This window comes from Puma concolor, chromosome C1, assembly GCF_028749965.1.
Source record: "Puma concolor isolate L17-30 chromosome C1, mPumCon1.1.hap2, whole genome shotgun sequence".
Taxonomy (NCBI): domain Eukaryota; kingdom Metazoa; phylum Chordata; class Mammalia; order Carnivora; family Felidae; genus Puma; species Puma concolor.
This window is the reverse complement of record NC_141674.1, coordinates 92778656-92805515: the sequence shown is the minus strand read 5'-3', so window position 1 is coordinate 92805515 and position 26860 is coordinate 92778656. Positions and strand designations below refer to the sequence as shown.

Sequence of the window (26860 nt, the reverse complement as noted above, 5' to 3'; positions counted from 1 at the left end):
CCCCGTCTAAATCAGTCCCCTCCACCCTACAGCAGTTTTATTTATTTGTGCAACTTATGAAGTTGCTGGTTCATCGCTCTTACAGGTTGTAACCATAAGCTCATTTGTATAGCTTAGTGTTTAGAAATACAGTTTCTGAAGTTAGAAGGCCTGGGTTGAAATACTATATTCTGTTTTACTTACCACGCCTGTGACCTAGGACAAAATACTTAGTCTCTCTCTGTCTATAAGATGGAGACAATAGAAAGTATATAGGATTGTTTTAAGGATTAAATGAACTTACTTGGGAAGTGCTTAGAACAATGCCTAGCAAATGCTCCATGAATATTAGCCATTACTTGCTACTGTTCAGTGTCTGTTTTTCCTGCTACACTGTAAGCTTTGAGGGCACAGACCACTTCCATCTTGTTAAGTGTTCTACACTCAGCACCTTGCAATAGTGGGCGCTCAGAAAATATTGAAGAATGTGTTAAAGAATGAGTAGAAGTCATTCTAGTGAAAAAGAGTAGGGGGAAGGACATTCTAGGTAGAGGGAGAGACCTGTGCAGACATGGAAGCGTGTGAACACCACACTCAGGAAATGGGTCAGGCAGTGCTTTTCAGAATCCTCTCCAGACCATTGGTGGCCTTTGTTTTAGCTAGTGGTCTATGAGCTGTTAGAGTGGCCCATTGGAAACAGCCATGAATATAATAATAATGAACAATTTCTGGGAATTAAGAAAAAGAACAGCTGAAATAGTAGACAATAATAGTGAGACCAGAGAGAATAATTTGTCTTAAACTGTTATAAGATCCTTATTCTTAGAAGAGGGAGATCAAATAGTATCTTTAGATTTTGTTATATGTATCTGGCAAAAATTCAAGGTAAACCTTGAAAGTATAGGAAGAAACTAGTTTCAGGCAATTCAACAAAGAAAGGAGGAAAACAATTCAAAGAAAAAAATGAGAACAAAAGATAAGATGGGAGAAATAAGTTCACGTACAACAAAACCCTGTCAAAATGTACCCTGAAAAAATGTTAGGTCCTGTTTTCTTTTCACTTCCATTCCCAAATGGGGCAGGTTAAATAAAGTTATTATCTTTTTGGGAGGTGTAGCATGGGAGAAGAGTAGGTTAGAAGGTTATTGCCTCTGATAGGTCAGGATTTTCTCAGTTTAGTATACAATATGGTGGGGACAAATAATTTCAATATTTTTGTAGTATTGTGACAGAATACACTCATTGAAAAATATTAATGTCACAGTGGCATGAAACTATATTTTTATGCTCCCTACTTATAGTGGATTTTTAATGTATATCAAACTAAAAATTAACATAAGATTTGTTTGAACAGAAAGATTGTCAGATGAAAGAAAAAGTAAAACAAAATCCTGCAAACTAAGTGCAAGCTGCTGTAGCTAAATAATATCAGATAAAATTATAAGGTAAAAAACATTAGTGGAAAATAAACTGTCACCACATTTAAAATTCACAAAGACATAAAATTTTAAGCTGGTTAATAGAATTCCAGGGATAAATTGACAAATCCTTCATAGTAGTGAGAAGTTTTCACATAGGTCTCCCTGTACTTGTTAGATCAAGCATAGAAAAAAATTTAGTCAAGATGGAAGAGAAATAAATAAGCTTGATTTAATGGGTGTACAATAGAACCTTGCACCAAAAAATTAGAAAGAAAAATTTTTTTCTCAGGTACGTATGGAGCATGTATAAAAATTGATTTTATAGTAGTCCATAAAACCAGACTCAATACATTTCAAAGAATTGGTATCACAAAGACCATCTTCTTTGACCACATATAGGTATTTAGAAGTTAATAGCAGAAATAAGTTCTAAAAATATCATGGGTTTTGGAAATGGTATATACTTCTCAATAATTTTTGGGTCAAAGAGGAAATCATAATAGACATTCAAAGATACTTCGACTTGAAAGAATATCACATATGAAAACTTGTGAGATATAGCTAAGGTGGTACTTAGAGGGAACTTTATAGCCTTAAAGCTTGTATTAGAGAATTATCAAGGGGTGCGTGGGCTGCCAGGCCAGACCCGTGAGGAGACCAAGATAATCTACAACCTGGATGGGTGGGAGATGTAGTACCTAGCGGAGCTGCCCCTGCTCTCCGAGAGCGTCACCTTGACGGACTGGAAGGGCATTCTGCAGCGAACCAGCTCTATGTTCTTCTTCAAGGCTATGGACCACGGATTTGGAGTGGTGAAGGAGGAGCTGTTGAACAACAGTGCCTGGCTGAGGTTGGTGTCCGCTGATGGCTTGCACCCAGAGCTAGCTCCCTTCTGTGCTGACAACCCACTGTAACTGCCACAGCCCATGGAGTGCACGGGACTCTGGGGACTCCCGGCCCTGTCTTTCCACTCTTGTGCTGGTGGGGGCAGCCAGGAAAACCTGGACAGGGACACAGAGACAGACTCTTTGGTGTCTGCTCAGCATAAGCGGCCATGAAGGAGGGATGGCCAGAGCACACAACCCAGGTAAACAGAACTGCAAAGGTGGAGCAGCGGCAAGAGCCAGGGGGTTGGAATAGCCCATCCACGTTATGAGCAGTGAGGTGGAGATGACCACCTTCTTCCATTCGGATGAGGATGACTGCACCTGCAGGTTCAGCAGCTCCACAGAGCAGGGCAGTGCCTCATACCAAATGAGAAGACCAGCATTAGTGGTGGCAGCAGGAGGTTTTGCAGTTTGAGTGGTCCTGATCCTTCAGCCGATCAGGAGTCCTTCATGGATTCCACAATGTCTCTCAACATCATCACAGTCACTCTCCTGGAAAAGTAGTTTTCTGGGCGTCTTCACTATGGGCCAAGGCAACAAGCATGGTGATGGAGGCATCTACATTGGCTCTGTCATGAAGGCTAGGGCTCTGATAAACACGTCATGCCAGGAGATACGCTGTTACAGGCAAGCTGGATGAAATTTGGGAACATGAATAATGACAATGCGGTCCGTGTTCTTCTGGAGACTGGGCACAGACCAGGCCCATCACCCTGACTGTAGCCAAGGTGGTAGGACCCAGGTCCACATGGCTGCTTCACAATGCCCAGGGGCAAGCCCATGCAACCCACTGACCCTGCAGCCTGAGTTTCCCACACTGCAGCCATGACCAACACCTTTCCTACGTATGGTATGAGCTCCTCCCTGAGCACCATCACCTCCACTGGCTCTTCCATCACCAGCTCCAACCCCGACACAGAGCGTCTGGACCACTTACACCTGTCCATCCACAGTGACATGGCTGCCATCATCAAAGCCATGGCCTCCCCAGAATCTGGGCTGAAGGTCTTAGCCACATGTGGCTCCAGATTACCATCCTCAGTGCTTTCATTGGCTTGGATGTGGGGGACTGTACCACAGTGTGGAAGGCTTCACTGACTGGTAGGAGACCAGCAAGTATGCCAGCAGCCTGCTGAAAGTGACTTCATCTGCCACACTGTCAACAAGGTCAACTTCTCTGGGCAGTGCTACTACATCTTTGGCAGCCTTTGTGGCAACATGGTCAGTGTGTCCCTCCATGATCACAATGGCTTCAGCAGAGCCTCTGACTAGGACATGCCAGGCCCCTTTGCCACATCTGGGGGCTGCTCCTGGATCCATGGATTCCCTTACCAGTACCTGCTGCCCTTGCACCCCTACAACCTGCACCCGGGCTTCCCAGAGCTGGGGTACAGCTATGGTGGGGGCAGTGCTAGCAGTCAGTATAGTGAAGACAGCTGGAACAGTGGCTCCAGCCATAGTGGCAGCGACTGGTGGAAGGAGAAGGACCTGAAATTGGGTGGCAACAGCAGCGAGTGGGACCACACAATCCACAGTAGCCTGCGGGGCTGTGGGAGCCAGCGCCCGGTCAGCATAGCTGCCACAGCCAGCACTCAATGACCAGCAGCCTGTGCAGCCACTGCATACATCTGAGCTACGGCCCCCTATGGCATTCCTTCTTTCTATACAGTTCCCCCATGCTGATGTGCCTCCACTACCTATGGCCCTGGGGCCCCCAGGAACCCTCCAGGCAAAGACCTGGCCTCCATGTCCACCAAACTGACCACTAGCACACAGTCCTTCCGCATGGCCATGGGATACCCTAGTAAGTTCTTTGTAGATGTGATATGAACTGGGCCCCTCCCCTGCTTCCATCCCACTCCTACCCAGGGCCAGCCGTGTCCCTGTCTTCATCTTTCCATCTTTTTTACTTTGTCTGGTACCTGAAAGGGAAATAAGCAAATAAATTCAAAAGAAAATAATGAAGGCTGAAAATTAGTGTGCTAATTTAAAGGAAGAAACCAGAATATCCTCAAAGAAGGTAGGAAGGAGGAGATAATTAAGGAAGCAGTGGAAACAGAATGTAGAGATATAGTAATAGGATGAACAAAACCAAACATTGGTTATTGGAAAAGACAAACTTCTGGAGAGATTGATAAAGAAAAAGAGAAATGAGATATAAATAATGTTTGATTGCAAGTAGACACGTCAGAAATTTTTCAAAGATAATAAAATATCATGGATAATTTTATGCTAATAAGTTTGAAAACATGAAATAGAAGAATTTGCAGACACATGTAATTTACCAAAACTAAATCAAGAAGAAATAGCCAACAGTGCCTAAGCAAACACATTACACCAGTAGTTAAAAATTTTCCCATAAAGAAAACTTTAGCCCTAGATGATTCTCATAAACTATCAAAGAACAGATCTACAAATATATGTAGAATGTACAAGAACAGCATTTGACCCATTCTGTGAGGTCATTATAATTTTAACAGCAAAGGCTGACAACTAATGAAAGAAGGAAATTATAGGCCAGCATCATTTATGATATAAATACAAATATTTTAGAGAAAATATTAGGGATCTGCTAGCTGTATAGAAAAAAAATTAGCTGTACATAGAAAACATAATGTACCACAATCAATACTTTTAAAAGAGCAACTTAAAATTTATTTTAAGTTCAAAAGATATTAGTGTCTAGATTTTTCTTTTTTTTAAATATAATTTATTGTCAAATTGGCTTCCATACAGCACCCAGTGCTCATCCCAACGAGTGCCCTCCTCACTGCCCATCACCCCCTTCCCCCTCTCCCCCACCCTCCGTCAACCCTCAGTTTGTTCTCTGTACTTAAGAGTCTCTTATAGTTTGCCTCCCTCCTGTCTGTTTGTAGCTCTTTTTTTTCCCCTTCCCCTCTGCCATGGTCTTCTGTTAAGTTTCTCAAGATCCACATATGAGTGAAAACATATGATACCTGTCTTTCTCTGACTGACTTATTTTACTTAGCATAATACTCTCCAGTTCCATCCATGTTGCTGCAAATGGCAAGATTTCATTCTTTCTCATTGCCAAGTAGTATTCCATTATATATATATAATAAATATATATATATAAATAAATATATATATAAATAAATATATATATAAATAAATAAATATATATATATATATAAATTACATCATCTTTATCCATTCTTTAGTTGATGGTCATTTAGGCTCTTTCCATAATTTGGTTATTGTTGAAAGTGCTGCTATAAACATTGGGGTACATGTGCCCCTATGCATCAGCACTCCTGTATGTATCCCTTGGGTAAATTCCTAGCAGTGCTATTGCTGGGTCATAGGGTAGTTCTATTTTTAATTTTTTAGGAACCTCACGCTATTTTCCAGGGTGGCTGTACCAGTTTGCATTCCCACCAACAGTGCAAGAGGGTTCCTGTTTCTCTACATCCTCGCCAGCCTCTGTTGTTTCCTGAGTTGTTCATTTTAGCCACTCTGACCGGCATGAGGTGGTATCTCGGTGTGGTTTTGATTTGTATTTCCCTGATGATGCATGACGTTGAGAATCATTTCATGTGTCTGTTGATCATCTGGATGTCTTCTTTGCACAAGTGTCTGTTCATATCTTCTGCCCATTTCTTCACTGGATTATTTGTTTCTCAGGTGTGAAGTTTGGTGAGTTCTTTATAGATTTTGGATACTAGTCCTGTATCCGATATGTCATTTGCAAATGTCTTTTCCCATTCCGTCAGTTGCCTTTTAGTTTTGTTGATTGTTTCCTTTGCAGTGCAGAAACTTTTTTATCTTAATGAGGTCCCAATAGTTCATTTTTGCTTTTAATTCCCTTGCCTTTGGAGATGTGTCAAGTAAGAAATTGCTGCGGCTGAGGTCAAAGAGGTTTTTTCCTGCTTTCTCCTCTAGGGTTTTGATGGTTTCCTGTCTCACATTCAGGTCTTTCATCCATTTTGAGTTTATTTTTGTGTATGGTGTAAGAAAGTGGTCTAGTTTCATTCTTCTGCATGTTGCTGTCCAGTTCTCCCAGCACCATTTTTTAAAGAGACTGTCTTTCCTGCTTTGTCAAAGATTAGTTGGCCATACATTTGTGGGTCCAATTTTGGGTTCTCTATTCTATTCCATTGGTCTATGTGTCTGGTTTTGTGCCAATACCATACTATCTTGATGATTACAGCTTTGTAATAGAGGCTAAAGTCTAGGATTATGATGCTTCCCGCTTTTGTTTTCTTCTTCAATATTACTTTGGCTATTCGGGTTCTTTTGTGGTTCCATACAAATTTAGGATTGTTTGTTCTAGCTTTGAGAAGAATGGCAGTTGTATTGAATGTGTATATTGCTTTGGGTAGTATTGACATTTTAACAATATTTATTCTCCCAGTCCATTAGAATGGAATATTTTTCCATTTCTTTGTGTCTTCTTCAATTTCCTTCATAAGCTTTGTATAGTTTTCAGCATACAGATCTTTTACATCTTTGGTTAGGTTTATTCCTAGGTATTTTATGGTTCTTGGTGCAATTGTAAATGGGATCAGTTTCTTTATTTCTCTTTCTGTTGCTTCATTATTGGTGTATAAAAATGCAACTGATTTCGGTACATTGATTTTGTACCCTGTGACTTTGCTGAATTCATGTATCAGTTCTAGGAGACATTTGGTGGAGTCTGTCGGGTTTTCCATGTAGAGTATCATGTCGTCTGTGAAAAGTGAAAGTTTGACTTTGCCAATTTTGATGCCTTTTATTTCATTTTGTTGTCTGATTGTGGATGCTAGGACTTCCAACACTATGTTAAATAACAGTGGTGAGGGTGGACATCCGTGTCCTGTTCCTGATCTCAGGGGGAGAGCTCTCAGTTTTTCCCCATTTAGGATGATATTAGCTTTGGGCTTTTCTTAGAATACTTGATACAGAAAAGCTGTACCTTTTTCCAAATTGATAATGATTCAGTGCCATTGAAACTTGTCAAGAAACTTGTCAAGCTGAGCATCAAATTTATACCAAAGAAAGAGCAAAGGCCCAGGAATAACCAAGACATTCCTGAAGAGCTGTGAGAAGCAGGGACCTGCTCTGCCAGATACTGATTGTTATTAAGCTATAGTTAAGACAGTGGTGGTGGTACACAGATAGCCAAGGTGGTACGTGGAACATAATATCCCAGAATCAGACCCATCCATATTTAGGATTTGTCACACAGAAGACAGGAAAAGGGAAAGGAGAGACTATGTGGTATGTGGGGCTAATGCATCTGGTTGTCCGTGCAGACACATGTGAAACTGGATACCTACCTGACGCCAGACACAAAAATCAACCTAAATGTCAAAGTTAACTGGGAATACTTATAGAGGAAGAAAAGGAAATGTCTTTATCTCATGGAAGGAAGGATTTATTAAAAAAAAAAAAAAAAAGACACAAAAGGCAGTAGTGCAAATAAAAAGATTGATAAATTCAGCTATATTAAAATTAAGAGCATCTTTTCACAGATACCATAAACAAAGTGAACAAAGAGAAGGTATCTGCTAATTTATAACTTGAAGTATAAGAATCAACTATATAAAGAACTGTACATATAAAAGAAAAAGACACTTAATGTAGTAGGAAAATGGGCAAAAGACAAACAGGCATTTCAAGTAAAAGGAAACCTGAATAGCAAATGAATATGGTAAGGGATGGTTGACATCATTAGTGATTTGAAGAGAAATGCGATTTAAACCACAATGAGACTATTTTATGTAAGTTTATCAGTGTTCTGTGGCTTTAAGCTCCAGAATTTGGAATTCATGTATTCATTCAGTAAATATTCTCTCTGCTAGGCTGTTCCAGACACTTGGGTCATATCAGTGAACAAAATCAACAAAAATCTTTGCCTTGTGGAAGATACTTATGAAGGCATGTGTGGGAGGTGGAGGGGTAGGGTCAGATGATAAACAATTGCATTAAAATGGAAAATAGTGGCTATAAGTATTGCAGCCCACAACAATGTTATAAACATAAGTAGTAACTAGGACTCTCATGCACATGTGGAATGTTAATACCCATGTGCTGAGACAAATGAAAGTTTAAGTATAATTTCACACATGGAAGTCAAAATTAGAAATTGGCACTAGAAAACATGATAATAAATGCCTGAAAATTACTTTTTATTTGACTGCCAGCTTTATGTATCATTTTCACACAAATTATAGAATAAATATAAAGTTTGGAGGAGACACTCAAACTTTTCTTCAGAGACATTCATTAATTCAACAAATAAATGAGCACCTTCTTTGTGCCAGCCACTTAGGTCTTGAGTATAGATAGTGAACAAAACAATCAAAATCCTGGCAGGCAACAGAGTAGATCTTAGGAAAAAGCTGGTTAAATGACACACTATGAAGACACTTGTAAAACAAGCAAAAAGTTAATGACAAATATCTAAGACTACAGTATATTAATGTTACATGTTGAAGATGAGGTACCCAGATTTCTTAAGATTCAAAAGCCCCAATCAGCAAGTTAGATTTTTTTTTTTTATAAATACTGCTAATTTTCTTAGCTTTGAGGAAGTTAGAGAAGGAAATTGATAGAATATTTTGCATATATTCCCAAATCACATCCAAATATTTTAACAGAGTGTTAAGAAATATCTTTCTGGAGCACCTGGGTGGCTCAGTTAGTTAAGCTTTGGACTTTAGCTCAGGTCATGATCGCACAGTTCATAAATTCAAGTCCTGCATCGGGCTCTCTGCTGTCCATGCAGAGCCCATTTTGGATCCTCTGTCTCCCTCTCTGCCCCTCCTCTACTTGTTCTCCCTCCCTCCTCCCTCCCTCCCTCCCTCTCTCTTTCTCTCTCTCTCTCTCTCTCTCTCTCTCTCTCTAAAAAATAAACACTTTAAACAAAAAAAGGAATATCTTCCTGATCCAGTGCAAGAAAAAAAGATAGATCATAAATCTATTCATTTCCCTCCCAATATTTAATCTTCAAGCTTTAGTGTTTGATAGCTCACTGATTGGAGTTTGACACAGTGCCAAAAGTAGTCTTCAGTGAGAGCTCTCTAACTTTGGGACCCTTCTTTATCTAAATGATTAAAACTATCTAACAGAACATCAAAAACTTGCTGCCATTTCCAACAATCTATTATTGTGAACTGGAATTTTTTAATAAGAATACTGAGTTTGAAAACAAACTATCATTCTGCAAAATGGCCAATAATGTTTTACTTATAAATTTTATTTTTTTTTTTAATTTGCTTCTTTTTATTTTCAGTATTGATACTGATGGGACAATGACAATAGACTGGAATGAATGGAGGGACTATTTCTTATTTAATCCTGTTACAGACATTGAGGAAATTATCCGTTTCTGGAAACATTCTACTGTAAGTATGCTATGTGCGTTACATTATACTTCCTTGTAAGCCACCCAGGCATCCCTGAAGTTCACGTTATTGTTAAATCTGCTCCCTAAAGCAATGGGAACTCTCTGAGGGAATTTTAATTTTTCTAATGGGTTTGTCTGCTATGCTTATTCGTGGATTTCAGTAAATTTTATACATAATAAATAAAGTCTAGGGTTCACATTGCTGCTGGTAGCAATGCCTAAACTTAAATAGAACATTATAAAATGATTGATGATTAATGCCTCATTTCTATGAGTATAGAAAATATATTAGTAGTTCAGTTGCCTAGATAAATTTTCTACTTATGTGAAGTTATATTTACATAATCAGACTCTTACTGTATCTTTGGAGATAGTCGATAACAGGTGAGGCTACAATCATGTACTCATTTTATTGATAGTAAAATTAAGAAAGAGAGGGTTACTACTATAGTGTAGCCTCTTATCCCTACACTCCTACCTATAAAATCTTTTACACCAGAAGCACTTAGCTAATAAAGTTGTAGAAATACTATCATTATAGAACTCAATTTATCTCAAGCTATATTTTTAATCTATGGTGATGTGAGTAGGATGAAGGATTATTTTTAAACAGTATTTCCTTGTTAGCTAAATTTTATAAAGAATTTGTTGCATGTTTTAAATGACAAGTCTATAAAAATATTTATAGACAGTCTGTATAGCAGATGAGTTTCGAGGTGTTCACATATATAGCTTTAATTTTTATTTACAGGTCTATAGCATATATCATGGTATAAAGAATAATGTGGCTAGAATTTTGAGATAAAGGGAATATCTTTGAAGAATTGACAAACTAATTTCTTTCTGTAGCTAAAAAGGATTCACAACACTTGACAAAAGGCTGATCTTTCATTCTAACTTAGACCAAGAAGAGAAAAGTTGTTCTGAACCCATTAAGAAAGAAAGCTGTAGTTTTTGGTTTTGTAATTTGTAATTACTGTTAACTTTCATTTCCTGTGAAGTGATACTGTACTTCATTTAGTGTGGATAGTCTATTTATAATTATATGCTCAAATTAGTTCAGTGTACTTTTTTTTTGAATAAAAAAGTTCTAAATATTTTTATTCTCTTCTAGTAATCTACTGTACTAAAATATTTACTTGAAAATTTTTGCAGCTTTTGCATTTGTTTTTCTTTTTTATGTTAAATCCTGAAGTTAGTTAACATATAGTATAATAATAATTTCAGGAATAGAATTTAGTGATTAGTCACTGACATGTAACACTCAGTGCCCATCCTGACAAGTGCCCTCCTTAATGCCCATCACTCATTTAGCCCATCCACCACCCAACATCCTGCAAGCAACCCTCAGTTTGTTCTCTGTATTTAAGAGTCTCTTATGGTTTGTCTCCCGCTCTGTTTTTATCTTATTTTTGCTTCCCTTCCCCTATGTTCATCTGTTTTGTTTTTTAAATTCCACATATGTGTGAAATAATATATTTGTCTTATTCTGACTAATTTCGCTTAGCATAATACCCTCTGGTTCCATCCACATTGTTGAAAATGGCAACATTTCATTCTTTTTGATCACTGAGTAATATTCCATTGTAGATATATACCACATCTTCTTTATCCATTCATCAGTCGATGGACATTTGGGTTCTTTCCATACTTTGGCTATTGTCGATAGTGCTGCTATAAACATTGGGACACACGTGTCCCTTCAAATCAGCACTCCTGTATCTTTTGGATGAATACCTAGTAGTGCAATTGCTGGGTCATAGGGTAGTTCTATTTTTAATTTTTTGATAAAGCTCCTTACTGTTTTGCAGAGTGGCTGTACCAGTTTGTATTCTCACCAGCAGTGCAAAAGAGATCCTCTTTCTCCACATCCTCGCCAACATCTGTCATTGCCTGAGTTATTAATTTTAGCCATTCTGACCGGTATCAGGTATCTCATTGTGGTTTTGACTTGTATTTCCCTAATGATGATTGATGTTGAGCATCTTTTCATGTGTCTGTTAGTCATCTGGATGTCTTCTTTGGAAAAGTGTCTATTCGTGTCTTTTGCCCATTTCTTCACTGGATTCTTTGTATTTTGGGTGTTGAGTTTGATAAGTTCTTTATAGATTTTGGATACCAATCCTTTATCTTATATGTCATTTGCAAATACCTTTTCCTATTCTGTTGGTTGTTTTTAGTTTTGCTGATAGTTTCTTTCGCTGTGCCGAAACTTTTTATTTTGATGAGGTGCCAATAGTTCATTTTTGCTTTTCTTTCCTTTGCCTTCAGAGACATGTTGAATAAGAAGTTGCTGAATCTGAGGTCAAAGAAGTTTTTGCCTGCTTTTTCTTCTAGGATTTTGATGACTTCCTGTCTTAACGTTTAGGTCTTTCATCCATTTTGAGTTTATTTTTGTGTATGGTGTAAGAAAGTGGTCCAGGTTCATTCTTCTGCATCTTGCTGTCCAGTTTTCCCAACACCATTTGCTAAAGAGACTGTCTTTATTCCATTGGATATTCTTTCCTGCTTTGTCAAAGATTAGTTGGCCATACATTTGTGGGTCTATTTCTGGGTTCTCTGTTCTGTTCCATTGATTTGTGTTTCTGTTTTTGTGCCAGTACCGTACTGTCTTGATGATTACAGCTTTGTAATACATCTTGAAGTCTGGCATTTTGATGCCTTCAGGTTTGCGTTTCTTTTTCAACATTACTTTGGCTATTTGGGGTCTTTTCTGGTTCCATACACATTTTAGGATTATTTGTTCTAGCTCTGTGAAGAATGCTGGTGTTATTTTGATTTGAATATGTAGATTGCTTTGGGTAATGTCAACATTTTAACAATATTTGTTCTTCCAATCCAGGAGCATGGAAAATTTTCCATTTTTTTGTTTCTTCTTCATTTTCTTTCATAAGCTTTGTATAGTTTTCAGTGTATATATATTTCACCTCTTTGGTTAGGTTTATTCCTAGGTATTTTATGGTTTTGGTGCAATTGTAAAAGGGGTCAATTCCTTGATTTCTTTTTCTGTGCTTCATTATTGGTGTATAGAAATGCAACCAATTTCTGTACTTTGATTTTTTACCCTGAGACTTTGCTGAATTCATGTATCAGTTCTAGCAAATTTTTTGGTGGAGTCTTTTGGGTTTTCCACATAGAGTATCATGTCATCTGCAAAGAGGGAAAGTTTGACTTCCTCCTTGCCAATTTAGATGCCTTTTATTTCTTTGTGTTGTCTGATTGCTAAGGCTAGGACTTTCAACACTATGTTGAATAACAGCGGTGAGAGTGAACATCCTTGTCGTGTTCCTGGCCTTAAGGGGAAAGCTCTCGGTTTTTCCCCATTGAGGATGACATTAGCAGTGGGTCTTTCATATATGGCTTTTATGATCTTGAGGTATGTTCCTTCTATCCCTACTTTTTTGAGTTTTTTTTTGTTTTTTTTTGTTTTGTTTTGTTTTGTTTTGTTTTTTTACCAAGAAAGGATGCTGTATTTTGTCAAATGCTTTTTCAGCATCTATTGAGAGGATCATGTGGTTCTTGTCCTTTCTTTTATTAATATGATTTGCAGATATTGAACCAGCCCTGCAGCCCAGGGATAAACCCCACTTGATCGTGGTGAATAATTCTTTTAATGTATTGTTGGATCTGTTTGGCTAGTAGTATCTTGTTGAGGATTTTTGCATCCATGTTCATCAGGGAAATTGGTTTGTAGTTCTCCTTTTAAGCGGGGTCTTTGTCTGGTTTTGGAATCAAGGTAGTGCTGGCTGCATAGAATGAGTTTGGAAGCTTTCCTTCCATTTCTTTTTTTCTGGAACAGCTTCAAAAGAATAGGTGTTAACTCTTCTTTAAATGTTTGGTAAAATTCCGCTGGAAAGCCATCCAGCCCTGGACTCTTGTTTGTTGGGAGATTTTTGATTACTGATTTAATTTCCTCACTGGTTATGGCTCTGTTAAATTTTTCTATTTCTTCCTATTTCAGTTTTTGTAGTTTATATGTTTCTAGGAATTTGTCTATTTCTTCTAGATTGCCCGATTTGTTGGCATATAATTGTTGATAATATTCTCTTATTATTGTTCATACTTCTGCAGTGTTGGTTGTGATCTCTCCTCTTTCATTTGTGATTTTATTATTTGGGTCCTTTCCTTTTCCTTTTTGATCAGTCTAGATAGGATTTTATCTATTTTGTAAACTCTTTCAAAGAATCAGCTCATGGTTTCATTGATCTGTTCTACTGTTTTTTTTTTTTTCCTCAAAATCATTGATTTCTGCTCGAATCTTTATTATTTCCCTTCTTCTGTTGGTTTTGGGCTTTATTTACTGTTCTTTTTCCAGTTCTTTGAGGTATAAGGTTAGGTTGTATATTTGAGACCTTTCTTCTTTCTTTAGGAAGGCCTGGATTGCTGTATACTTCCCTCTCATGACCGCCTTTGCTGTATCCCAGAAGATTTGGACTGTCCTGTTTTCATTTTCATTGACTTCCATGTATTTTTAAATTTCCTCTTTAATTACTTGGTTAACCCATTCATTCTTTAATAAGATGTTCTTTAATCTCCAAGTATTCATGGTTTTTCCAAATCTTTCCTTGTGGTTGATTTTGAATTTCATAGTGATTTTGAATTTCAGTGGTATGAAAATATGGATGGTATGATCTCGATCTTTTTGAATTTGTTGAGGGCTGATTTGTGACCTGGTATATGATCTATTCTGGGGAATGTTCCATGTGCACTCAAGAAGAATGTGTATTCTGCTGCTTTAGGATGAGATGCTCTGAATATATCTGTTAAGTGCATCCAGTCCAGTGTGTCATTCATAGCCATTGTTTTCTTGTTGCTTTTCTGCTTACATGATCTGTCCATTGCTGTAAGTGGGGGTGTTGAAGTCCCCTACTATTATGGTATTATTAGCAATGAGTTTCTTTATGTGTGATTAATTGATTTATATATTTGGGTTCTTCCATGTTGGTGGCATAAATATTTATAATTATTAGATCTTCTTGTTGAATAGACCCTTTAATTATGATATAATGCCCTTCTTCATCTCTTGTTACAGTCTTTATTTTTAAAATCCAGTTTGTCTGATATAAGTATGGCTTCTCCAGCTTTCTTTTGATAACCATTAGCATTATAGATGGCTCTCCATCCCCTCACTTTCAGTCTGCAGGTGTCTTTAGGTCTAAAATGAGTCTCTTGTAAGCACTTATAGATGGTTCTTGTTTTCTTGTCCATTATGATACCCTATGTCTTTGGAGCATTTAGTCCATTGACATTTAGAGTGAGTACTGAAAGATATGAACTTAGTGCCATTGTGTTGCCTGTAGAGTTGGTGTTTCTGCTGATGTTCTTTGGTCCTTGTTGCTTCTGTTTTTTGTTTGTTTGTTTTGTTTTGTTTTGTCTTTTCTCCACTCAAAGAGTTTGACTTAAAATTTCTTGCAGGGCTGGTTTAGTGGCCATGAACTCTTTTAGTTTTTGTTTGTCTGGGAAACTCTTTGTCTCTCCTTCTAATTTTGAATGACAGCCTTGCTGGATAAAGAATTTTTGGCTGCATATTTTTCTGAGTCAGCACGGTGAATATATCCTGCCACTCCTTTCTGGCCTGTCAAGTTTCTGTGGTTAGGTCTGCTGTGAACCTGATCTGTCTTCTCTTGTAGGTTAAGGACTTTTTTTTCCCCTTGCTGCTTTCATAATTCTTTCCTTGTCTGTGGATTTTGTGAATTTGACTATGATATGCCTTGGTGATGGTCAGTTCTTGTTGAATCTAATGAGAGTTCTCTGTGCTTCTTGGATTTTGATGTCTGTGTCCTTCCCCAATTAGGAAAGTTTTCCACTATAATTTGCTCACATAAACCTTCTGCGCCTTTTCTCTGTCTTCATCTTCTGGGACTCCTATGATTCGGATGTTATTCCTTTTTAATAAGTCACTGAATTCTCTAAGTCTTGTATCATGATCTTTTGCCTTTGTTTTCCTCTTTTTTTTCTGCTTCATTAATCTCCATAATTTTATCTTCTGTATCGCTTATTCACTGTTCTGCTTCGTCCATCTTTGCTGTAATGGCATCCATTCGAGATTGTATCTTGATTATAACATTTTTAATTTCCTCCTGACTAGATTTTATTTTTTTTTCTCCACAAAAAGGGATTCTCTGGTGTCTTCTATGCTTTTTTCAACCCCAGCTAGTATTCTTATTATCCTGGTTCTAAGCTCTAGTTCAGACGAAACTTCAGACTCTATGCTCCACTGTTTATAGAATCCTAGTGGTATTGAAACCCTCTCCTTTCTCCCCATCAATGGTTTGGGTGAAAAGATTTCTTGTTCAGTCCCCTGTGAGTGTTTATACTCTTTCTCTTTCTCTCCAGCTACTTTCAAGGGGTGTGCTTTTCTTGTGCAATCCTGATGCACCACACTCTTCCCCTTTCTCTCTCTCTCTCTCTGTCCTCTTCCCACGAAAATGACTCCCTACCCTCCGTAGTCTTTCTGACCCCAGCTCACCTCTTCATGCCACGTTCCTGCCGAGTTCTGTGGCTCAAGTTACGTAGATTGTTGCGTTAGTCCCCATATCAGTTTCCTAGTTGTTCAAAACGGTTTGGTGCTGACCTAGCTGCATTTCAGGGAGGAGACAAGTTCAGGGTCTCCATGATGCTCCACCATCATCTGTGGACTTTGGCTTAGTATACTTTCTAAGGAATGAAGTTGATGTTAACTATAAACTAACACATGATTCTTCTCCAAGAGAAACCTTCTGGAGTGATCTATTTTTAATTGAAGGGGCATGGGGATCTTTCCATTTAACAGGGTATTGACATAGGAGACAGTTTAACTATTCCGGATGAGTTCACTGAAGAAGAAAAGAAGTCCGGACAGTGGTGGAGGCAGCTTTTGGCAGGAGGTATTGCTGGTGCCGTCTCTCGAACAAGCACTGCCCCTTTGGATCGTCTGAAAGTCATGATGCAGGTGAACTTTATGATCTTGTGTCTAAGTTTCTCCTACATATTCTGAAACAGTGAGAAATGTGCTGGTTTGAAAAAGAAGTTTTAAAATTTCTTAGTAATATTCTTTCATACCTTAAAAAAGAAAGTATGAAAGCTCTATTTTTGCTCTTAATCCCGAATTCAGGCCATGTAAGTATTTCAGTGTTCTGTAAAACCTTAAATTGTTGTGTGATGAACTTTTAGTCTTTGGCATTCTATGACTTTTCAAATGTTTAATGAGAAAAAAATCTCTAGGCCATTATTGTAGGATTCTCCTTAAATTATTTATATTTTCCTTCTGTTTTGTGTACTTTCTCAAAGTGGAATGTTTCTAAGTTTTAGAATCTGGGAACAGGGATGTGATTTTTAAAATCATTCTAAAGATAAGGTTAGTAGAAAAGACCTGGATTTATAGACTGACTTTGCTATTTACCTGCAATGTGGCTTTGGCTGATCAGAGTGGAAAGAAGGAGAAAGGAAAGGAATTGATATTTATTTGGTGCTCATTATGGTAACCCATTTAATCTTCATAGCAAGTGGGTATTATATTCTCACATTATCTCTGGAGAACCTGAGGCTCAGAGAAGTAAATAATTTTTCCTTTATAGGAAATTAGACAAGGAATGGAGTATCTTTGGCTATACAGCTGTGGTTCTCGCACCGCATGGAACCCCTGAGGTCTCATTTTCCTTCATCTGAGAGTGGGATTAAGAATATCTAACAAGGCTAGTTGTAAGAATTAAATGATTTAAAGTATGTGCAAATGCCTGATAAACTGGAAAACCCTACTGGAATATAGTAGTTGCTTAAAAATGAGTTTTTACAAGTTGTGTTGTCATACCTGTGGTCAACATTTTTTATACTTGTCATTAGATTTAGGTATAAAAACATTTCTGACAATATTTTTAACAGCATCCATTCAGAATGTACCTAAATCCCAAGATATATTTAGGGGTAAAAATAGTGCATTAAAGAAGAATAAGAAGGAATTGGTGTTTGTGTTTTTCTTTAGGAATGATAGTAAATTGACTTTGAGAGAGCTTGAATAAGCATTCATCTTTTCCTTTGTCATATTTTATTGTGAAGTTCATTTAAAATAAAATGGATATCTCTGGACTTTATTTCCTGCAAGTTCTGTGGGGTAGGTGGCTGGGGTTTTTCAAAATTACGTTCAGGTTCAATAATTCAGGAAGGCTCACAGAATATACTAGAAGCTTTAATACTCATGGATGTGGTTTATTACAAGGAAAGATACAGATTCAAATCAGCCAAGGAAAAAAGCATATAAGGACAAGTCTGGGAAAGCACCAAATGCAGAGTTTTTGTTTTCTTCTCCCTGTAGAGTTGCCATGTGTTATGTTCCAGCATTGATGTATGACAATATGCACAGTGTTGCAAACCAACCAAGAAAGTTCGCCTGAGTCTTTGATGTCCAGAGTTTTTATTGTGGATCGATCATATATTGCCCACGTGGCTGACCTTTATTCTTCAGCCCTTCACATATTGTTTTTCTGTTTTTTAAAGTAGCCACTCATTCAGTAGCCACTCATAACCATAACCAAAATGATCAGAAGAAGAGCTGATTTCTATAACTGTTTTTGGCTTATTAGATTTCGTCATTGTTATACAGAGGCAGTTATAAGGTCTAGTGTATTTAAATAGTGATCACATCTGTGGTATAAACCAAATATTCACTGGGTGAGGCAAGTGGTACATGTTGCCTAGAGAGGCTTTGAGATAAGCCATTGAAGGTATTTTAAGTTTTGGTGGGAGGCTGTGTGCATTCCATTGTCTATGGCTCTGATATACAAAATACAAAATTGTTTTCACACCCATTTATATTTCATGGTGGTATTGCTTCTGGGGGGTGGAGAGATAGTATATTACTTGCAGTGTATTTTTAAAAGTCTCTTAAACTGAACTTGTTCACATTCCAAGGGCAGTTCTGTAGTCTAATACATACTTTGGTTCATGTTATCTTATTGTTGTCTGTAATAATTTTAATTTTGATCATGTCCTGTCTGCCTGCTTTCCCACACTAAGGGTACTGATTTTTCTTAGTTTTAGATTTGGAATCAGCCTCTACAATGTGGTAATAATTCTTCCCATCATTATATATTTTATGAGCTTTCTATATTCTATATTCTAGTTTTATTTTTTCTAGATTCTATTTTTAAACATATCTTCTTGCAGTAATAAATAGTGTTGAAATAAAGAGGGTGGTTTGTATGGTTACCTTAGAAATAGTAACAGTAACATGCCACCAGTATTTTGTATCACTCTGCTTTTATTTTTAGGTCCACGGTTCAAAATCAGGCAAAATGAACATATATGGCGGCTTTCGACAGATGGTGAAGGAAGGAGGTATCCGCTCCCTTTGGAGAGGAAATGGTACAAATGTCCTTAAAATTGCTCCTGAGACAGCTGTTAAGTTCTGGTCATATGAACAGGTAATTGTTATCACCTGTGGAATTTATTAACAAAGAGGAGTTAATAAACTGATTCAATAGCAGTGAACATACAGTGCTTTTTGGGTTCTTGTTGTAATGCATAATAATTTTCCACATCTACTCCAGGAGGAATTTCTTTTATAGGAGATTAGACTAGATAAACTCAAATTCCTTATGACTAAACTCTAGGACTTTTTTTTTAATGTTTATTTTATTTTTAAGAGAAAGAACGTGAGCAGGGGAGGGGCAGAGACAGAGAGGGAGACATAGAATCCCAAGCAGGCTCCAGGCTCCAAGCTGTCAGCACAGAGCCTGATGTGGGGCTTGAACCCATGAACTGTGAGATCATGATCTGAGCTGAAGTCGGACACTTAACTGACTGAGCCACGCAGGTGTCCCTAAACTCTAGGATTCTTAATTTCATGTGATTTATTTTAAAAAAGCCGTTTATTATTATTATTTGTTTTATTTTAGAGACAGAACACATGAACTGGGGAGAGGGCCAGAGGGGGAGAGAGAGAGCATCCTAAGCTCGATCTCACAACCCTGGGATTGTAACCCGAGCTGAAATTAAGAGTCAGATGCTCAATTTGCTGAGCCACCAAGGTGCCCCTAAAAAAAAAAAAAAAAAGACTTTCTTTTCTTTTTTCTTTTCTTTTCTTTCTTTCTTTCTTTTCTTTCCTTCTTTCTTTCTTTATATTTTTAAATTTTTATTTAAATCCAAATTAGTTAGCATATAGTATAATAATGGTTTCAGGAGTAGCATTTAGCGATTCATCACTTACATACAACACCCAGTCCTCATCCCAACAAGTGCCCTCCTTAATGCCCATCACCCATTTAGCCCATCCCTCTACCCACCTCCCCTCCAGAAAATCTCAGTTTGTTCTCTGTATTTAAGAGTCTCTTATGGTTTGCCTCCCTCTCTATTTTTATCTTATTTTTCCTTCCCTTCCCCTATGTTCATCTGTTGTGTTTCTTAAATTCCACATATGAGTGAAATCAAGTATTTATCTTTCTCTGACTGACTTATTTCGCTTAGCATAATACATTCTACTTCCATCTACTTTGTTGTAAATGGCAATATTTCATTCTTTTTTCTTCTGTTTCTCTCTTTTTTAAAAATTTTATTTATTTATTTTTAAATTTACATCCAAGTTAGCATATAGTGCAATAATGATTTCAAGAGTAGAATCCAGTGATTCATCCCCTTCGTATAACACCCGGTGCTCTTTCCAACAAGTGTCCTCCTTAATGCCCCTTACCCATTTAGCCCTCCCCCAACCCACAACCCCTCCAGCAACCCTCAGTTTTTTCTCTGTATTTAAGAGTCTCTCATGTTTTGTCCCCCTCCCTGTTTTTATATTATTTTTGCTTCCCTTCCCTTATGTTCATCTGTTTTGTATCTTAAATCCCACATATGAGTGAAGTCATATGATATTTATCTTTCTCTGACTAATTTCGCTTAGCATAATACCTAGTTCCATCCACGTTGTCACAAATGGCAAGATTTCATTCTTTTTGATTGTCGAGTAATACTCCATTGGAGGATAGAGCAGAAGAATGAACCTGGACCACTTTTTTATACCATACACAAAAATAAATTCAAAATAGATGAAAGACCTAAATGTAAACCATCAGAATCCTAGAAGAAAAAATAGAAAACGACCTCTTTGACCTCAGCTGCAGCAACTTCTTACTCAACATGTCTCCAGAGACAAGGGAAACAAAAGCACAAATGAACTATTGGGACCTCATCAAGATAAAAAGTTTCTGCACAGTGAAGGAAACAATCAGCAAAACTAAAAGGCAACTAACAGAATTGGAGAAGATACCTGTAAATGACATATCAGATAAAGGGTTCGTATCCAAAATCTAAAGAACTTTTCAAATTCAACACCCAAAAAATAATCCAGGGAAGAAATAGGAAAAAGACACAAATAGACACTTTAACAAAGAAGACATCCAGATAGCTAACAGACATGAAAAGATGCTCAACATCACTGATGATGAGTGAAATACAAATCAAAACCACAATGAGATACCCCCTCACACCTGTCAGAATGGCTACAATGAACAACTCAGGTAATGACAGATGTTGGTGAGGATGCAGAGAAGGAAACACCCTTTTGCACTGCTGGTGGGAATGCAAACTGATGCAGCCACTCTGGAAAACAGTATGGATGTTCCTCAAAAAACTAAAAATAGAACTACCCTATGAGCCAGCAATTGCACTACAAGGTTATCTATCCAAGGGATATAGGTGTGCTGTTTTTTTTTTTCAATATATGAAATTTATTGTCAAATTGGTTTCCATACAACACCCAGTGCTCACCCCAAAAGGTGCCCTCCTCAATACCCATCACCCACCCTCCCCTCCCTCCCACCCCCCATCAACCCTCAGTTTGTTCTCAGTTTTTAAGAGTCTCCTATGCTTTGGCTCTCTCCCACTCTAACCTCTTTTTTGTTTTCCTTCCCCTCCTCCATGGGTTTCTGTTAAGTTTCTCAGGATCCACATAAGAGTGAAAACATATGGTATCTGTCTTTCTCTGTATGGCTTATTTCACTTAGCATAACACTCTCCAGTTCCATCCATGTGGCTACAAAGGGCCATATTTCATTCTTTCTCATTGCCATGTAGTTAGGTGTGCTGTTTTGAAGGGGCACATGTACCCTAATGTTTATAGCAGCATGTACCTCAGTGTTTATAGAAGTATGGAAAGAGCCCAAATATTCATTGACAGATGAATGGATAAAAAAGATGTGGTATATATATGTGGAGTATTATTCAGTGATCAAAAAGAATTCTGTACTCTTTCCTTATTAGCTCTTAAAAGAAATGTAGAATTTTTGCTTATTCATTTTTCTTATTTTTTTTAAGAAGTTTGTTTATTTATGAGAGAGAAAGAGACAGCGTGTGAGTGGGGGAGGGGCAGAGAGGGAGGGAGCCACAGAATCTGAAGCAGGCTCCAGGCTCCAAGCTGTCAGCACAGAGGCCAATGCGGGGCTCAAACTCATGAACAGTGAGATCATGACCAGAGCCAAAGTCAGACCCTTAACTGACCGAGTCACCCAGCTGCCCCTTGTTTATTCATTTTGAATTCAGAGCAGAAGCTTCCTGTTAACGTATGTTTTATGAAAGTATCCCAATCTAAGATCTTGGAGGAAAACTTTTAAGTTGTGTATTGACATTGTCATAAAGTGGAGTTGAGTTAGAATGAAAGCTCCATGAGGGCAGGGTTTTGGCTTCTTCTCCATGGACTCTAGCACTTGGAGCCTGGCCTGTGAGAAGTGGTCAATAAGTGTTTGTAAATGAGTGTCATATACTGGTGAACATCCTTCAGGACTTTACTCAGGAGTTATTTCCTCCAGGAAACCTTCTTCACTGTTACATTTCCTTTGTTTCCCTCTATGAGAATTATCACACTAAATTCTGATTATCTCAGTGCTTCTCTCTCTCCTTTATGAGACTGTGAGCTTCCTTAGGCAATATCTGTTTGCAGGTTTATATTCCCAGTACTCTGCCCAGTGAAAGTGAGTCCTTACTGATGAGTGAAAGCACAGAGCTCCCAGAGCTGGAATTTGAGCCCAAGCCTGCCTGCATCTCAAGTCCACTAGGGTGAAGGGAAAATGTGTATTTCAAGCAGAAGCAGAAATGCAGGCACAGGGGAGCATCATTCACTTAGGAAATTGAAGGTGGTTCATTTGACTCCAGTGCAGTGGAGTGTGTTTCTGGGAAGATAATGATGAAAGCAGGCTGGACAGGTAGGCAGAAGCCAAATGTAACAGGAATTTTGATTTTATCCTGAGGGTGAGGGACTATTGGACATTTTATATGTAGAAGTGAAATGAGTATATCTACATTTAAGAAAGACCAACCTGGAAAAAATGGAGGATGTATTAGAGGCAAGTGAGGTCAGACTGGAGGCAGGGAGACTAATATTTAAGGAAATATTTCTATAATTCAGGTAAGAAATGATGATCACCAGTGCAGGGTGGTGGCTGGAGAAATTGGAGAAGGAAATGAACTGAAAAATATTTTGGAAATAGAATCAGCACAACTTGTTGACTGAGTAGATATCGAAGTGAGAAAGAAAGAGGAATCAGAGATGATACGCTGGTTCCTAATTTGAACAACTAGAATACATAGAGAATACAATAAGAGGAATAGATTTTCGGGTAAAGTGACATGTTCCATTTTGGACAAGCTGAATTTGGGACATCTCTGCAACAGGGACTTTTGATCTCTGATGGAGAGGTTATTTTTGAGTTGCAGCCATTGAAATGGATTGCTGAGGAAGGCTTATAGAATGGAAGAATTCTGGGAATCTGCCAGGGAGAAGTAAAAGGAGCCCGTTGCAGAAAAGACTGAGAAGGAATAGCCAGAGGGACAGGAGGAAATGCAGAGAGTGATGGCCTAGAAGTCAGAGGATTAACAGGGTTTTGTGAAGGGTCAAGTGCTATAGGCTGGTAAATACAATAAGGAAAGGGTCTTTTAGGATTTATCAACACACAGACAGGAGAACTTGGCATAAATGTTCCAGTGAAGTAAAGAGATGAGAAACCATTCTGAAACGACTGTAAACCAGGGGATGATAATAATTGTACAGTGTAGACACATTTTTGGGAAGTTGGACTTGAGTGAAAGGAAGGAGAAGATATGAGGGAGAGTGATAGAAAGATGGTGGACAGAGGGAGGGTTTTGATATGTTTTATTTTAATGTGCCCATTGCTGAAGCAAGCATGTCAACACAAAGAACGAAGTTAAAGGTATAGGTGGGAGAGGCTGGTAAACGCAGCAGGTGTTCACAGGAAGTGGGGATGGGGGTGGAAGGGCTGGGGAGACATAGGTGCTATCCAGATGCCCTGGGAAAGATTGGCTTTGATGGTACGGGGGACTCTTCTTATGTCACTTTGGGAAGAAAGAAGATATTTGTGGATGTGGATAATTTTGCAGAGAATGGGCAGGAATACCCTTGCCTTGTAGCCTCTGTTCTTCCTTGAGTTCCCAAGAAAGGACAGTCACTGAGAATGAGGGAGGAAGTGGTATTGGAAGCTGGAGGAGGATGGAAACGATTGAAATAGGTGTTGTAACACATGGAAAAGGACAGACAAAAGGATTTTAGGGTGGCTTTGAGGGCTCAGTTAGTCTCCTGCTTCTCTCTGTTGATTTATTCCACTTCTCCCTCCAGGGTTGGTGGTTAATAATTACCTTTGTAGACTCTCCTTACCTTTCTAAAACAAGGAGTCTGATTTGCCTGGTTTATGACCACAGTCTGTTTGGGCACAGCTTTTCTTTCCAAGTTGTAAGAAGTAAAGAGTAATAGTGATAACATTTGCTGAACATTCGCCATGTCCTCAACACTCTGCTGTATTATATTATTTAATACTTTTAGCAACCTTGTGAGATAGGTTGTTATCATAGATGAGGAAACATGCTCATGAACTTGCTCAGGGCCACATGTTTCTGGAGTTCCAGCCCCAGGTCTGCCTGTATCTGGAGCCTGTGATATTATCATCCTGGTCTGTGGACATTTTGGATGCATCAGGGTCAGATTTTACCCTTGGCCAGATTGGCTGTGTTGGTTGCTTTAGTACCAGTGGGCCAGATGGGCTCTGGGGTTGATGTGGTAGAGTAATTATATGTATTACCTACAGAAATCTTTCTAAGTTGTTTTGTTAATATTTGTCACTTATTTTATTTATACTGGTGAAAATAAACTCATCTTAAAAAAGAAAAACTATGAGAAAAACATCTAAAAATTGTAAACACTTCATCAACCCTGTATGAGTGCTATGAATTGTGTTTTAGCAAAGGAACAACTGGGTCCCGTCTGTGGAACATCTGTGTTCTGTGGAAATCTAACTTGAAAACCGCTGTCCAGTAAACTGAATGTATTAGCATTTGAGCCTTGCTTTTTTCTTTGAGGTATTAACGCACTGTATGTATTTGGAAAAGCATCATCATATTGTCAATTTAGGAGCTAATTTGTATTTTGATATTTACCTAGTTAGCTCATGTTGCCATAACAAAATACCATACTGATTGTTTAAACAACAGAAATTAATTTCTCACAGTCCTGGAACTGCGGGATCCAAGACCAGGGTGCTGACCAGTTTGGTCAGTTTTGGTCTGGTGAGGGCTCTCTTCGTGGCTCGCACATGGCTGCCATGTGTGCTTACATGGCCTTTCTCTCATACATGTGTGTGTAGAAACAGTAAGAGAGGGAGAGAGAGAAAACTCTCTGGTATCTTTCTTAAGGACACTTTCTTTTTTTTTTTTAATTTTTTTTTTTTTTAAATTAAAAAATTTTTTTTTCAACGTTTATTTATTTTTGGGACAGAGAGAGACAGAGCATGAACGGGGGAGGGGCAGAGAGAGAGGGAGACACAGAATCGGAAACAGGCTCCAGGCTCTGAGCCATCAGCCCAGAGCCCGACGCGGGGCTCGAACTCACGGACCGCGAGATCGTGACCTGGCTGAAGTCGGATGCTTAACCGACTGCGCCACCCAGGCGCCCCTAATTTTTTTTTTTTAACGTTTATTTATTTTTGAGACAGGGAGAGACAGAGCATGAACAGGGGAGAGTCAGAGAGAGGGAGACACAGAATCTGAAGCAGGCTCCAGGCTCTGAGCTGTCAGCACAGAGCCCGACATGGGGCTAGAACTCACAGACTGCAAGATCATGACCTGAGCCGAAGTCGGCCGCTTAAAAGAACCCCACCCTCATGACCTCATCTAACTCCAGTTTATCTCCCAGAGGCCCCATCTCCATGTATCATCACAGTGGTGGTTACAGCTTCAACATAAGAATTTTTTGGGAGGGGGAGACATGATTCAGTCTATAGCAGGTATTAACATACATTTAAATATGTATTTATACAGTACAAGAAGTTGCTTACTGTGGAAGGACAAAAAATAGGAATCTTTGACAGATTTATTTCTGGTTCCTTGGCTGGGGCAACTGCACAGACTATTATTTATCCTATGGAGGTAAGTACCACTCTGAAGTCTGACTGTGTGGGTGCTATTTGTTTAATTATCTACTGTTGGGTAACAAGTTACCCCCAAATTAACAGTTTAAATTTTTTTAAATGTTTTTATTTATTTTTGAGACAGAGAGAGACAGAGCATGAGCAGGGAAGGGGGAGAGAGAGAAGGAGACACAGATTCTGAAGCAGGCTTCAGGCTCTGAATTGTCAGCACAGAGCCCGATGTGGGGCTAGAACTCAGGGACTGTGAGATCATGACCTGAGCCAAAGTCGGATGCTTACCGACTGAGCCACCCAGATGCCCCCCAAATTAGCAGTTTAAAATGGGCATTTATTATCTCAGGATTTCTGTGGGTCAGGAGTCTGGGAGTAGCTTAGTCGGGTGCCGTTGGCCCAGGGTTTCTCTGAGCCTAGAGTCAAGGTGTGGGTTAGGGTCTCAGCCACCACAGAGTTCACCTGCAGATGAGTCTGCCTCCAAGCTTGCTCACATGTTTGTTGCTGGGCCTCCCTGTTTATTAGCTGGAGATATCAGTTCCTTATCGCAGGGACCTCTCCATAGGCTGTTTGAGTACCCCCACAACATGTAGCTGTTTTCTCCAAGTTGGTGATATGAGAGAGAGAGAGAGAGAGAGGGAGAGAATGATTTAGCCAGCACTTAGAATGGAAGCTGCAATCTTCTGTCATTTCTGCTATATTCTGTTGGTCACACAGACCAGCCCTGGTGGAGCGTGGGAGGGGACTACACACCGTGTGAACACAAGGAGGCAGGGATAGTTGGGGCCCCTCTTGGAGGCTGGCTGCCACAGTGTTGATAAGAATTATAGTACCCAT

At 38.7% G+C, this 26860-nt stretch overlaps 1 protein-coding gene and 1 pseudogene across 2 annotated transcripts in view; both read left to right on the top strand.

The window, feature by feature from the left end:
* Positions 1–26860, top strand: part of LOC112869352 (mitochondrial adenyl nucleotide antiporter SLC25A24) — a 60506-nt gene that overhangs the window by 22815 nt on the left and 10831 nt on the right. For both annotated transcript variants that reach the window (XM_025932468.2, XM_086717725.1), the window contains exons 4-7: positions 9525–9636; positions 16411–16569; positions 18884–19036; positions 25923–26030. In XM_025932468.2, coding sequence (XP_025788253.1) covers positions 9525–9636; positions 16411–16569; positions 18884–19036; positions 25923–26030 — 532 coding nt within the window. The remainder of the gene's footprint in view (positions 1–9524; positions 9637–16410; positions 16570–18883; positions 19037–25922; positions 26031–26860) is intronic.
* On the top strand, positions 551–5348 carry LOC112872231 (segment polarity protein dishevelled homolog DVL-3 pseudogene; annotated as a pseudogene).